The sequence below is a fragment of the Pyrgilauda ruficollis genome, unplaced genomic scaffold, assembly GCF_017590135.1.
Source record: "Pyrgilauda ruficollis isolate IOZ18807 unplaced genomic scaffold, ASM1759013v1 scaffold25, whole genome shotgun sequence".
NCBI classification, from domain to species: domain Eukaryota; kingdom Metazoa; phylum Chordata; class Aves; order Passeriformes; family Passeridae; genus Pyrgilauda; species Pyrgilauda ruficollis.
In genome coordinates this window covers 10,805,235-10,819,417 of record NW_024523822.1, presented here as the reverse complement: position 1 = coordinate 10,819,417, position 14,183 = coordinate 10,805,235, and the positions used below count along the sequence as shown (strand labels likewise).

Genomic DNA, 14,183 nt, shown 5'->3' with positions numbered 1-14,183 from the left:
ATGGCAGGGGTTTTTTCCACTTGGGTTTTTTCTTTTAACATTTTGGAAATATGACAAATCACATTTTCTCACATTCTAGGCAGAATTCAGGTACAATTCAAAAGAACTTCAGAGACTGACTTTCAAGCTATCCAATTGACAAAATCAGCCCATTCTGACAAGCTCATAAGAAAGACATGCAACTTTACGACTATGAAAGTAAGAGCTCACATAAGGAATAAGGACAATCTAGTGTAGTGCACAGGAATTAAGAAGAAAGAGATCCAATTCTTTCTTAGAACCAAGACTTTTCTGGATGTCATTAATTTCACCTTTGGAAATGCCCTATATTTTCCTCAACTGGTAACAATGTTTCTCTACCTTAAAAGCCAGATACAACTTCACTGATGGCAGAAGCACTTTGCTAGAATTGCAGGAAGAAAGTCACAAGAATGGAGCTCACAGGATGGTGCTCTGGATTTGGAAAAACTTTTTGCTTTAGTCAGTACTAGAAAACTGCATCCCATCTGCCAACAGGAAGAAAATGTTCCCTTGCACATTACAAAATCAGTATGTGTTGTCTTAAACTCTGTTGTTTTGTTTCATTTCTACAGAGTATTTGAGAATTACAGAATAGAGAAAAGCACAAAGAAGTTATCATTCTTTACATAGTTTTAGTAAACAGTTACTGAAGAAATAAAAATTAGGAATAGTTTATATGAGACCTGCTTGTACTTATTCATTATAAGTGCACCCAAATAGTGCAATATTTATAAAAGCAATAGATAGCATTCTCATTTATTAATTGCATTTTAGTTACAAGGAATTATCATGGTCAGTCAGTCTAATTTCTTCCCCAGTGAAATCTATCTCATTTTTAAAGTCCAGTGTTTGCCACAGAACTTGATCATGTTCTTTAGGAAAGTATCTCCTCCTGAATGCAAATATTTCTAATGACAGATAAGTGACTTTTCATAAAATGTTTCAATAATGACTTTCTAAGCACTAAAATCCATTCTTTCTGCCTGCAACTTTGGAGCTTCAACATCCATTTAATCCTCTGATACTTTGCTAGAAAGAGGTGGCCATTGTTATCAGATTTTCGCTCTGAATTTAAAGTAGTTTGCAATCAGATTGCCCTTTAATACAACTTTAATATATCTTTGATAAAATAAATAGGGAAAGGACCTAGACTTTTCCATAATACCAGTCTTTTCAACTTTCTAGTGGCTCTTCTCTAAACCTGTTACAAATTTTAACATCATTCTTGAGGTATGACCACAGAATACAGAACCCTGTTTCAGCATCAAACAAGACTGCTGACCAGACAAGCAAGGTAATCCGAGAAGCCAAACACACCCTTTAGCCATAACCCTCCCTTTGGGCTCAACCCCAGTTCACTGAATTTTAAGACATTTTCAGAGACCCTGCTTTCTGATGCTCCTACAGATCTTTTACAACTGTAACAATTCTATGAAATTATTTATTTACCTTCTCATAAGCTCATAACTTTATAATTACTCTGAAACCAAAATATTTCTGCAGCTAACAGAGCAAGTTATTCAGGTCTGCCAATAGCAATATCTACCCATTATTCAGCACTTTTAAAAATTTAAAATATACTACAAAAAACTAAATATACTTTAGCTCACATTACATATTATGTTGGTTTTACAGGACATTTTTTTCTATAAACCTATACATATTGGCATTCTAAATAACCCCCTCTTAACAGAAGCATCTTACAGTACTTATCCCCTTATTTCCAGTGGGACCACTGCCATGTGGACAGGTCTGTCACTACACACACCAACTTTTACTGGTTTTGAACACATTTGAGAAATCATATCAAAACCTCTTTGGAACTGAAGTTTATCACTAGAGCTGGGTCCTAAAAAAGTTAAACTCAAACCATCACATTCCTTAAATTACCTAGTACAGAAGTACAGTCATCGCACACAATCAAATAGGATTTCCAGCACAAATGTTTTAAGCAGACTAGAAATAATTACTTTACCTTTTTACCTGTCCCCTCTAACTATTGAGTCATGACTTATAATAGATCAATACCAATTTTCTAATTATTTTTTTCTTACCACATTTTAAAATGTCATCTTACTGTTATTAATGAAGCTATTGACAGATTTTTAGGGTTTTTTTTCCTTTCCTTTCCTTTCTTTTTTTTTTTTTTTTTTTTTTTTCTTTTAGCCTCAGATTACAGCTCCTAGCATCTGGTCACGTCCCCTTGGATTTTTCTGGTTGTTTTTTTTCTAAATTATCTTCTAGGCATTATCAACATTGCCTTCATTTTTATTTTAGCTCTTGGAAAGTCTAGAAATTCTTCTTAAACTCTTCCAAATTGTAATTCATAATTCTGAATTCAAACCTTTTCTCCTTTTTGACAGAGTTCATATTTGCTGTCTCTTACAATGACAAGTCTGGTGGACTGAACTTGTATCCACCACTGCAAGCATGACCACTGAATAATGATTAACAAGCATTCATTTCCAAATCTATAAACAGTTTATCTTTCAAGATGCCATTGGATATATCACTTCCTTACATTTGGCTTAATAACATTTTAATTGAGGTGCCCAGTAACTAAAATTTTCAGAGATTTTAAGGAAGTTCTGCTATGGAAGCATGAAACACACATTCAGTAGAAACCAGAATGATCATATTCTCTAATATGATGGCTGATCTGCAGAACCCATGTAGGAGATCTTTCTGCTTGTTTTGTCTTAAAGCACTGCCCTCACATGCGCTGACATCCTAACAATAATACAAAGCTACAGAACTATGTAACTCCATGTACCAAGGCAAACAGAAGATAAAAGACCATAAAAAGACCTCTGATTTCACATTTAAAAACTAAGTCTTTTTACATAAAATGCATTTAAACCCCGTCTTGCTGTTCTTGCTTTCTATTCCTTGGACTTTTGCTGTTGGCTATAACAGAAAAAGGATCAATGTGTGTTCACAGTCTATTGACCTAAGTTTCCATTATTTCAGAGCAGTTTCACTGAACAGGAATTTTTAACAATTGAAGATAAGAACAGTTAAAAGTGAGGGTAGTTGAAAAACATTCAGGTAACCGTCAAAGTGGTTACATAGAGTAGGCAGTATCTCTGAAATTCCTTGATGGTCAGTGAAGGTCACAAGAGTCTGATCTGAGATATTGCTTCAGCAGACATTCTTTGAAGCTACAGCACATTTAACTTTACTTTTTTTTTCAAAGAAATTTCTAATTACAAAGACTTAAGAATGTATGTGGACAATCCAAATTTTCAAACAAAATAAAACTCTAATTAATGCCAGAAGCTTAATTTTTCAGTTCCTGACAAGTACTGGCTCTGAAAGTCACACTATGTTCCCTTAGTGCTAAAAAAAGACATAAAATATTAAAATAACAAAACAGCTCTACTATTTATATAAATTCCTGAGTTGTCACAGTTCACATTATCAGTTGACAGCAACTTGCCTCATGCAGAACACATTTGTTGGATTCTGAGAGGCTCCACCTCTCAGAGATGGAACTTTCCTTACCAGAGAAGCTAAGGAGACCAGAGGCAGCTCAGACAACAAAGAACTGATCATCATCTGCCCTTTGAGGCTGTCTATTGACAGCTGGTAAATTTTCTGAATCAAAGTTTTTGATGGCTCTGTTTGTGCTGCACTAAAATATGCTCCTAAATAAGCAAAATATTTCATGCTTTGTTGTTTTGGTTTTTTCCAAAACACTTGAAAATGTTATCTTTGTACTGCATGGTTGAAAAGGATCTTCTTGATTGCTTCTTTTTCCATGTCAATAGTAACCAACTTCATTTCATGTGTGATGTAGAGTATGGGATGTGTTATATATCCATTCCTTTTTTCATATGTACTATACCCTTGTAAAGAATCAATATTTAAATAAAATATAGATGCTGATACATCTATATCAGGTGGTCATCAGTTTTCTGAAGTCAAAAGAAATTTTTCCACACTCAGCTTTGCTTTCCATCTTATCCCATGTCAAAGCCATCATTAAATATCACCAAAAGTACACTCATCCTACTGTTTAACTGAATTTTTTCCCAACAAAATTAAAAGATCTCCTTTTGCTCCACAGTGTCAGAAAAGATCTCAGAAACTCCTGAATAAGGTAGCAAATATAAAAAACAGTAACAGGTCACAAAATGCACATTCAAATATGCTGAAATACACAAAAATGCACAACAAAAAATTACAAATTTCAGATAGACTTAATTTATAATGAAATTAAAAATAAGCCATATGGTAAATACTGACAACCTTTAAATCTGCTATGCAGCTAGAAAAGGCCATTCTGCTGCATCCACATATACATTTTGCATTATTTTACATGTACAGTAGCGTGATATAACACCATTAGTGCTTTATATAGAATATCAAATTCTTTGTGTATTATCATGAAAAACATTTTAAATGATATCATAATAATTAGATCTACTATGTCTTCATTTTTGTTTGCATTGTATTTTCCAGCTACTGGTTTCAGAAAATTGCCATTAGTTTTGTTCTTCTCTTCATGAAGAGCATACAGTAATTTGCAAAATCAAGCAAGGATGAAAATGTGATTGAAATATAGGAATTTTTCTAATGAAATATTATTATTGCTTTATAAATTATTGATAGAATGGTTCTGGAACTCTCTTCTGATGTGCTCATCCTTTTGAGGGAAAATTTCCATAAGAGATACAGCTATTGCTAAAGCATGTTTGGCTTCAGATCCACATTTTGCAACAGTTTTATTAAATTATGGTCAATATAATGGATTTTTAAGGCCTATTCCCAAGTCCATGCCCATGAAAACACTGCATTCAACTGCAGAATTGCCTAATTGAGAAATACAATTTACCCCTTTGCCTTAGGTACTTTTACAGCACAAGAGAGGTTTTACATATTTATATTGAACAGATACTTGAAAGTATTGCCATATTACCATTACATCTTAGCAATGTTATGCTTGCACCATCTTCACTTACATAGCAGAAAATGTTACCCTGAATTACTGTTTTAATGTGAAGTTCTAACACTTCATTGACTGCAATCTGAGTTTCTCTTTCCACTGAAACCAATGACCAGGTATGCTAAATGATTTCTATCAGGCTCAAACAGGTAAAAAAAGCTCCTTGAAAATGTTAGTAGACATCACACCTATTTGTTAAGCTAAACATGTTGCTAAATGTTGGCACAAAACTTGAGAAGAGACCTTCTGACCTTAGAAAACAGAGCTGTAGTGCTTCTCCCTTAATTCAGTCATGAAAGAACTTATTGAAAAATTTTAATCCTAAAATTCTAAGCAGCAAGAAAATTTTTCTTTACATCAAACAAGTACATAAGGCATTTTATGTTGAACAACTTATAAAATGGTGTAACAAAAGCCATTGTTTTTTAACTCAAGAATGTCATCTTAGTACTTACCTGTCAATATCCCGGAACCCAAAGGATCATAAAAGAGACAGTCCACTAAAAATAAATGCAAAGCACAACAATCTACCAAAATAATGAAATTAACAAATATTGAAGTCTAGTTCAGAAAATTTCTCTTGGCTTTCAGTAGTTGTTTCTCCCTACCTGGCCCATCCCAATCTTCAGTCTCCACAGCAATCTGCCCTGGTTTCTCTGACCTTGCATCGCCATCAGATTCTGCTGCCTCCTGGATGCCCTCTTCATTGCCTGAAAAATAATCAAAAAATACAGTATTGACATATTCCAATAGTGACTTTAAAGCAAAGCTCATATAATATCCAAACAACTGCTTAAATGCCTAAGTGACAACATATGCATGTCTATAAACAGAGAGAAAATGAAAAAAAAATATTAGACGTGCAAACATTTGTGAATTCCCACAGACTCAAAGAAGCCCTGAGTACTCAGTACTTCCAGTTCCATGGAGAGAAAATCTTGGAAAATAGTGTTTACTCCATATGGTTAAGAAACAGAATCACAACTTGCACCTAATTCTGCAAAACAAAGCACATAAAGTCACTGAGTCTGCATGTACAAAGGAGAGAAAGAAATCAGCTTGCGACCCTCCCAGGAACATCTGCTTTCAATTATGGGTTTTCTTGAATTGACACCTGAATGTTCCTTATGTGCTGCAAATAAATGACACTCAGAACAAAAATATGGTCCACTAAATGTTTTGCTTTTTCACAAAACTAGTGAAAAGCTAATCTATGGTATTACAGCATTTAAGGAATTTGCCCTTAGAGTCATAATATACCAGCAGGTTCCTAAAGTACTTTTCTCCCTAGCAAGCTTTATTTAAAGAAATGCTACATTTCTGATGAATTTTCGGATTTTCACCATCCAGAAGAGCTGCCAGAAAATGTCTGTCTGCCTTCTGTTACTATCCTCAACAAGGTCATATACAGGACATACACAAAATTATGATAAGGTTACATTTTTAGAGATGACCATTTAATTTTTATTTGAAGAACTGCTTGTTAAAAGGGCAGTTTACCTATTGCAGGTAAACAAGTACACTAGGCAAGCTCCATGCCAAAATACTTTGAAATAAGTACTATGTAAACTACATTGAAGATGAAGGTATTAACACAACACACTCTGGCCATAGTAACACATTAAGTGACATCTCTAAAGGCTTTTCCAGGTCTGGATTTTACTCATTTGTAGATTTTTTTTTTTTTTTAAATACTGACCTATCCAAGGAACTCATGCATAAGAAGACACTAAGAAGAATTGAAAGAAAAAAAATCTACAAAATTAACTACTTCAGTCAAATAGGACTGATTATGGTTTAATTTTTTTTATCAAACTTGAAGGACACTTGTTAAAAAATGATCTCCCACAAAAAAAGTCACAGCACTAGAAAAACAAATACTGCGTATTTTACAAACTGAAAAATCAGACCCTTTGTTGATTTAACAACAGGAGACCAAGAAGGAGCAAAAAGCACAGCAATTAAGCAGTAACTTGTAATTTTTTTCACCACTCATGATAACAAAAGCTTTAATTAGCAACATAGGTAAAGAAATGTGATTACAACAAACTATGCCAGATCCCCATACGTTATCGCTGGAGCTATATTTATACCAGATAAGATTGTGACCCAGAGTTTTCAAGTACATGATTATATACAAACACTATAAAGTATTAACTTCATGTGCACACATAAACTCTCATAATAACACATTCTTCCTAGCATTCATAAAACACAACTTTTCAAATATGAAGTCTAGGAGCCTGATAAACTACTACTCACACAAACACAATACTATAATCACTCCAGAGTTTGATTACAAAACTATAGTTCAGTGAGCCTGTGGTACTAAAAACAGAGTCCAGAATATTCATGTGCATTTGTAGTGTGTAAAATAAAACTTGAATACAACACAAATATCAAGTACAATTTTTGTGTTAAATTGACTGTATAACAGTAGCCAGTCATTTGAAGTTCACATGCTTCAGTTCAACCTGAAGTTATCTTTCAGAAGAAAGTCCTAAATATACTCATGTGCTGCAAAAGCTGTCAAGTTTCTGCTAAGCAGTTTTAGCAATTATTTGTTTTTAAGCAACCAGCCTATTTTGAATTAGCATTTGTACAGTTACTTTGTAGTAATCAGACCTCTGCTTTCCTTGGGTGGACTGAAGAACATATTTGAAAACTTTACCTTCATTTTTCTATATTCATAGCAACTTAAAGCAGCAAAAATTTGTCTTTCAGTGGAGACACAAAATAAATTTTTCCTAAGTTCAGACCTGGCATGATCAATGCTAGTTTTCTTGAAAATGTTGGAAAGCAATACACAGCAAGGGCAATTCTTGCTTTCTAACTCAAGATGTATAACCAACACAGACAGTTCTTAGAATGTTCTTCGTATAGAATGCAAATGTTTTTCTTCCACTGTATATAACAGAGCTGTATGTACTAAATCAGGACAATAACAGCAAAATCTAGAAATAGTAATTCTTTTAGACAAAAAAGAAGCACAGATAATTGGACAATTGAACCTCCAAAATACTAAATTCTTAAAGGTTATAATATATGCCAAGCTGGTGTTAGCTTGCAAATTTCAGCATTCTTCCAGTCAGTGCAACTAACCAGAATGTAAACAAATGAAACTATTAGCATTAAAAAAGACAAAGTTAAGTGAAAAGATTGGGCTGAGAAGCAAAAGGACAGAACAACAGGTAAGGTACAAAAACTATAGTACACAGCAATTAAGTATCTGGAAGATGAGGAAAAATCTGAAAATGTATGTTAGTAGATGATTTAAATTTCTATTAACTTGCTTTTTCAGTGTTTCAAGAAGTAGAGTGTTACATGGTTTTCAGAGTCAAGTTTTAAATAATTGATGCATGTCTTGTGCAAATAGAGTAGATAAAACATATAGAATTTACATTAAGGAAAACTTTGCTTTGCATCTAGAAGTATTCTCAATTTTTTTCATTGATATTTTCTATTATTCCCAACTGCCAAGTGCATGCATTACACACCTGAAATATCACCACACTGATTTCTCCTGTTCCCCCACACTACTCCAGTCTGCTAGTGAAACCAACAAATGGTACATTACTGTCAATTTCCAAACCCACCAGGGAGTGAAGCCTATCCCAGGCTCAGCTGAGCATCAATGTCAGATTGAAATGTGCAACCAAGACAATCCATTTGGTGCTGGAGACACTGCAACCTTAAAAACCCAAAAGGAAGCTTAGCAGAAGAGCTGATAACAAAGCACATCCCTCAAGCTTTTTTCCTTTTCTTTCCCCATACTTAAAGCTATTTTAGCTACTAACATTTGTTTAGCACAAAGGAGTTTATTTCCTTTCAGAATTTATTTTCTTTCCATTGTTTACTCTTTCTGTTCAGTCACTGACTACTTTTCAGTCTCTCAATAACACTATTTTTTATATTTATTTTCCAACTGATTACATGTTTCTTCAATTTACAGGTGCAGACATTTAACTGGATCCAAGATATTAATTATTTATTTCTTCCATGTCCAATCAAATCCTTTTTGCCTACATATGCTACCCGTTTGCTAGTAACTTGTTGATTCCTTTCTAATCCCATTATTTTGGGTATTCTCACACTTTTACATTGCTGCTCAATTACACTTTATCGTTAAGATAAAGGATAAATAACTTTTTGCCATCAACATCAAAGAGTGGTCTAAGTACTCTAAAATGAACCAAAACCTGCTTCTATTTAAGCAGGTTTAGGCAGTTGCTTCTTAGCAACCAAGCCTGGTAAGAGAATTTTGTCCTTTAAATGACCATTGCATGAAAAAATACTTTTATGAGTAAGCACACATAATACCATAAACTATGTTCAGTCATGAGTCAAGTAAATCTACTGGAATTTCCACTACTTCTCTATACTTGGTATTGAAGTTATACTTTGGGCAGAACTCATCACCTCTAACCTTAGATGCCTGAAAGTTAAGCTAGTCCAGACTACTTATGTAGACACTCCTTCCCTAGGCAGGGAAGAAAGAAACCTCCTGAGTGACTTATCCTATTCTAGGATGCCTGAGATATGAGACCCCTCTTGGTGTCTGAAAGAGCTGAAATGAATCATCCTCTTAAACACACAGCTTAGACTCGGAACCTATCTTTAGTCAGCTAAAGTTGGGGGAAACAAATCTCTGACGTATGCTGAAATGCTGAATACACTAAATACTGCTTAACTAAGAGGAAAAAAACCCGTCTTATTCAAATAACTTCAATATGCAATGTGGATAGATTTTCATCTTGACCTTCATCTTGACAGCATTCAAAAACAGTTCAAGTTTTTTTCATGTGTTTTAAATGGCCTAATGTTTATCCAATAGACAATTCAGTGTAGTTCAAGGTAGTAAAGTTGGTCATGAAATCTGAAGACTGTGAAAGAGACATATTACCAGAAGCACGAGAGAGAGAACTCTAACTTCTCTGACAACACTTACAAGTAGGAAAAGGGAGACTTGAATATTAACAAGTAATTTCACTTTAATCTTTTTAACAAATTAAAGACTTCCCAATTTGTACTTAATCAGCTTGTACCACAAGTAGTTGTGGTATTTTAAAGAAGCACATGGGTTAGCAGTTCTTCTCAATCCTGCTGTTTTAATCCATGTTGTTCCTATCAGTACTAGGCTCTTACAGAAAGTCTCATACAATATTACTATTGAACTTTCTTGACTAGGAAGGTTATAGCAGCTGTTAGGCACTCTATAATGTATTTTGCAATCAGCTAAATCAACAAAGTATTTTTAACAATGAACAGTTCAGAACTGACAGATCTACTTTCTTGTTCACAACTGCTTATCAGGGCATAGATATCATGTATGTTTACCAGGTGCTTCCTATAGTTAGGATACCTTCACAGGAGCCGCTCACAAAAGATAAGGTCATAAAAGAGATGAAAAACGCGCAAGCTTCATACACTCATGGTTTTATCACCAGACAAAATAGCTTTGGGTGAAGGACTGTACCAGTCACAAAAAGCACACAGCAGCTTCTATTAGAGCGAGAGAACAATAAAAGTTTGAAATTCAGTTTGTTTTCCCTCTTCCTGGCAGCATAAATGTAAACTCAAATTGTTAACATCCCCATCAGCTGTTCAGAGTGAAACATCACTTCTCAATTATCATAAATCAGTACAGGAATAGCTGCAAACACTGTAGCACTCTGTATTGCCAAAAGAGAAGAGATACAATGCAAAGACTTGGGGAGTCACTCACTGTATATTTTCACTTGGCAAGGACATAACCTCATGGATGGTGACAGACCAGAGTGACTAGCTGTGAAGGGGAAGGGGGCCTGCCCCTTTCTGCCACAGTCTGCAGTGGCAGTAATTCCAGATCCAACCAAACAAGGATTCTGAGACTATACATACGAACTAGATGCCAGAGCTTCAGACACCATAGATCAGCAATCAAAAACTGCCCTTTGTTATTTGCTTTATCTCAATGCCTGCAACCAGTAACAGAGCTTACACAAATTGATAATCCCGCTCTTGAATCCTAAGAAACACACTGTAAGCTGAGGATTGGTGCCAGGAACCTCTCTTCAAAAGCCATACTCAGTAACTTTGAAATAAACCATATACAACTTAAAATACAAATTCTTAATTCATTCAATGTAACATACTTTTTAGCAGTACACACTATTCTTAAGAATACCAATGAAATCTAATAGGCCTTAACTAACCTTCTTGTGGATTATCTCTTTTTAAAGTATCCTATGTATCTATTTAACTGTAATTGTAGTGGCAATCCAGGTTTCTGCAAATATAAATAATTCTGGGTATAAAATAATGCAAATATATATATATATATATATAAGTTTTTGGAATGGTAATAGAACTGTGAGAATAAGGATACTAAAAAATATCAGAGAGATATTTCCACACTTTTTCATATTTGCCAAATGATAAAAGGACAAAATAAACAACTATAGTGGGTACAGTGCCATGCAAATGGATTTACTCTACAAGTCTGGCAAGGATAGAGAGATAGAGAGACAGAGGAAGAGATCTGGTGCTATCACTACCAGACTGTTATCAATTAATCTGATATATATCAGAAATAATTTCAGCGAAGCCCATAAAAATCAACTGAGACACCCTACTCGACAAATACAGAAAGTATGAGCAAAATCTGGCCCTTATATGATCAACATACCTGAAAGAAACCAGCACTTGAACAAGTTAATCTACTGCATTTTATTTCAGATTATATTAATCACCTCAATACTTTGCTTCTTTGCAAGCAATTATTGTTTTCTGTCATGCTGATTAACAATCATAATTTCTCCTGGGATAAACCTCATTTGAAATAACTATGTTTCCATTTGCCCTAAGCTCTCTCAGAATTATTTGTCCAGCAAGTCTCAGAAATAGTGCATTGTCTCTTTCCCTAATTTTTAGTATTGGTCTGTGAATATTCAGGTGTTGGCAAGTGCCCACATATGTGCAAGCTGTTAGCTCTCCAAAACAGTGGTATGAAACTATTTTGGTTCCTATTAAAATCACCACTTTGTTTAATAAAATGACATCTTGACACATTACATTTCAGCACAGTGAACATGTTAAAAAGCAGTGTCAATTATTTCTAACTATTTCAGCTACAGCACTTTTCTCCTGGGACAAGACACTGCTGTGCAGCACATTCATCTAGACTGAGTCTGGCCTTCCTCTTTCTCTACATGTTTGATATGTTCTCATTATCGCCACTGTTTGCTTTTGAAGTCCTTTCAAGACAAGGATCACTCATTCAAATGTATTTCCTGCAGAACAGTGAAAGAGGTCTCTAAATTGTATTCCTGGCTTTCTTTTTATTAATGGATTTTAAATATATATACGCATATGTGTATGTGTGTGTGTGTGTGTGTGTGTATATATATATATATATATATATATTCTAATTTTTAGGGAGAAACTCTAAACACCCATGCTACAAATGAGCATCATTCAGATATGCTGGCTACTCAAGAGCTTCTATCAATTAAAAAAAAAAGCAAAAAAGTCTCACATCTTTTCAATCTTTCCCCATTAAAACTTCAAATACAAGAACTCTATTAGACATATGCAAGTACTAGCCTGGGGTTCAAACTACATAGCTCTAAGCACTTGATTAGAAAAGCAGCAGAAGCACATTTTAAAAGATATTTACATGCCACAAATAAAGACTGTTGCTTAATAAAATTTTCAAAAAATTATTTCAATGGAAATCAACAATCCATGAGATTCTAAGCCAGCCTGCAGCACAACAGAGAGATTGCTTCAGAAAAATTCTAACAGGTTTCAAACTCTAAGTTTGAAGGCTCTTCTGCACGTTCATTTTTCAATTTAATTATATAACAATACTGTTCCATCTCTACTGCAGAATATTCAATCTCCTGTAAGAATTCTTCATCCAGCCAAGAACACCTCATTCTACACTTTGCAGCTGGAATCACTACCATATACGAATCCAGTTTTTATGTGACTTCCACACATGGCTACATAAACAGTAGCAATAGGTACCTGTTCCTACACAGTGAAATCTTAATTTACTTTGTTGAAAACAACTGAATCTTTTTATTTGACATAATCAACCCTCCAGACGGTTCAATATCAAAAGCAACCAATTCCCTATCACTACAGGTGTGTTCCCACATACATGTTGTATTACACATGATTTCAAAACCAGTCTAGGCTTCTGCGAGTCAAACCCCAGAAAAAGAATTAGCAGCCAAAAATTCGTGCTTCTTTTTCTCTATCCAGCAATAATATTTGTCTTATCAATATTTATCCAATGATGACATAATTGTGGCATTTGCTTTATTTATTTTTACTGATCCTTTCAGAGTTAAATTACTTCAAATATACCCATATAGTACACAACCTGTGAGTAAGTCTGCTTTTTAGGCACGGTTTGACAAGAATTTTTTCAGCCATGTCTTAGAACTCTTCAAAAATATTCAGAATTTCTGTGTCAGGGCCACCAAATAAGACAGAAAGAGACAAAATGGACCTTCATTATAAACAAAATTAGAAACAGATGTACAGTACACCTGAACTAAGAACATGTGGTGAAATTTGTCATTTGTGCATCCCATGTTTTAAAGATGATTGTCCCTATTAATTTGCAATTCATATTCTGTCAAATTTGACCTCTAATTTAAGTAATTCCAAGTTCAAGTTTTGTGACTTTCTAGAAAGAGGACATTACACTACTTGTTGTAACCAATAATCCCTTCGTGAATTATATCCCTAGCTGAGATAGAATTCAGAATTTCATTGTTCTTAAGAAAACCAAAATGTGCTGACTGAAAAGGCTGGAGTTGCTTTGATAAACTGCTTAAAGTTGAGTAATCTGTTTAAGTGTTCCTTGCACTTTTTAATTCTGTACAGTTAAAATAACATTTTCTACTTGGATCTATGTATTTATTTCTAGAAAAATAGCTTTCTAGTTTCTTTTTGAGATAAAATTTTCTGCTTGATGACCAATTATTCAATGTCTTGATTAGAAGAAGGGTTTTCTTGTTTAAATTAGGTCAAATTTTTATCTAACTAAAGTTGATTTTAATGCCTACATAGGTTTAAGCAGGACTGAAAATATGGCCTGACACGTTTAAACATGGGTTAGCAGTAAATAAAAAAATTACAGAATAGAAAATCTTGTACTTTTTGTACATGCTCTCTAGTGAATTGGGGGGGGGGGGGGGGGGGGGGGAGAAAAAAAAAC

General features: G+C 34.3%; 1 protein-coding gene across 2 annotated transcripts in view; it reads right to left on the bottom strand.

Moving 5' to 3' along the window:
* Positions 1 to 14,183, bottom strand: part of ZFPM2 (zinc finger protein, FOG family member 2) — a 309,239-nt gene that overhangs the window by 229,026 nt on the left and 66,030 nt on the right. For both annotated transcript variants that reach the window (XM_041470882.1, XM_041470883.1), the window contains one exon: positions 5,578 to 5,679. In XM_041470882.1, coding sequence (XP_041326816.1) covers positions 5,578 to 5,679 — 102 coding nt within the window. The remainder of the gene's footprint in view (positions 1 to 5,577; positions 5,680 to 14,183) is intronic.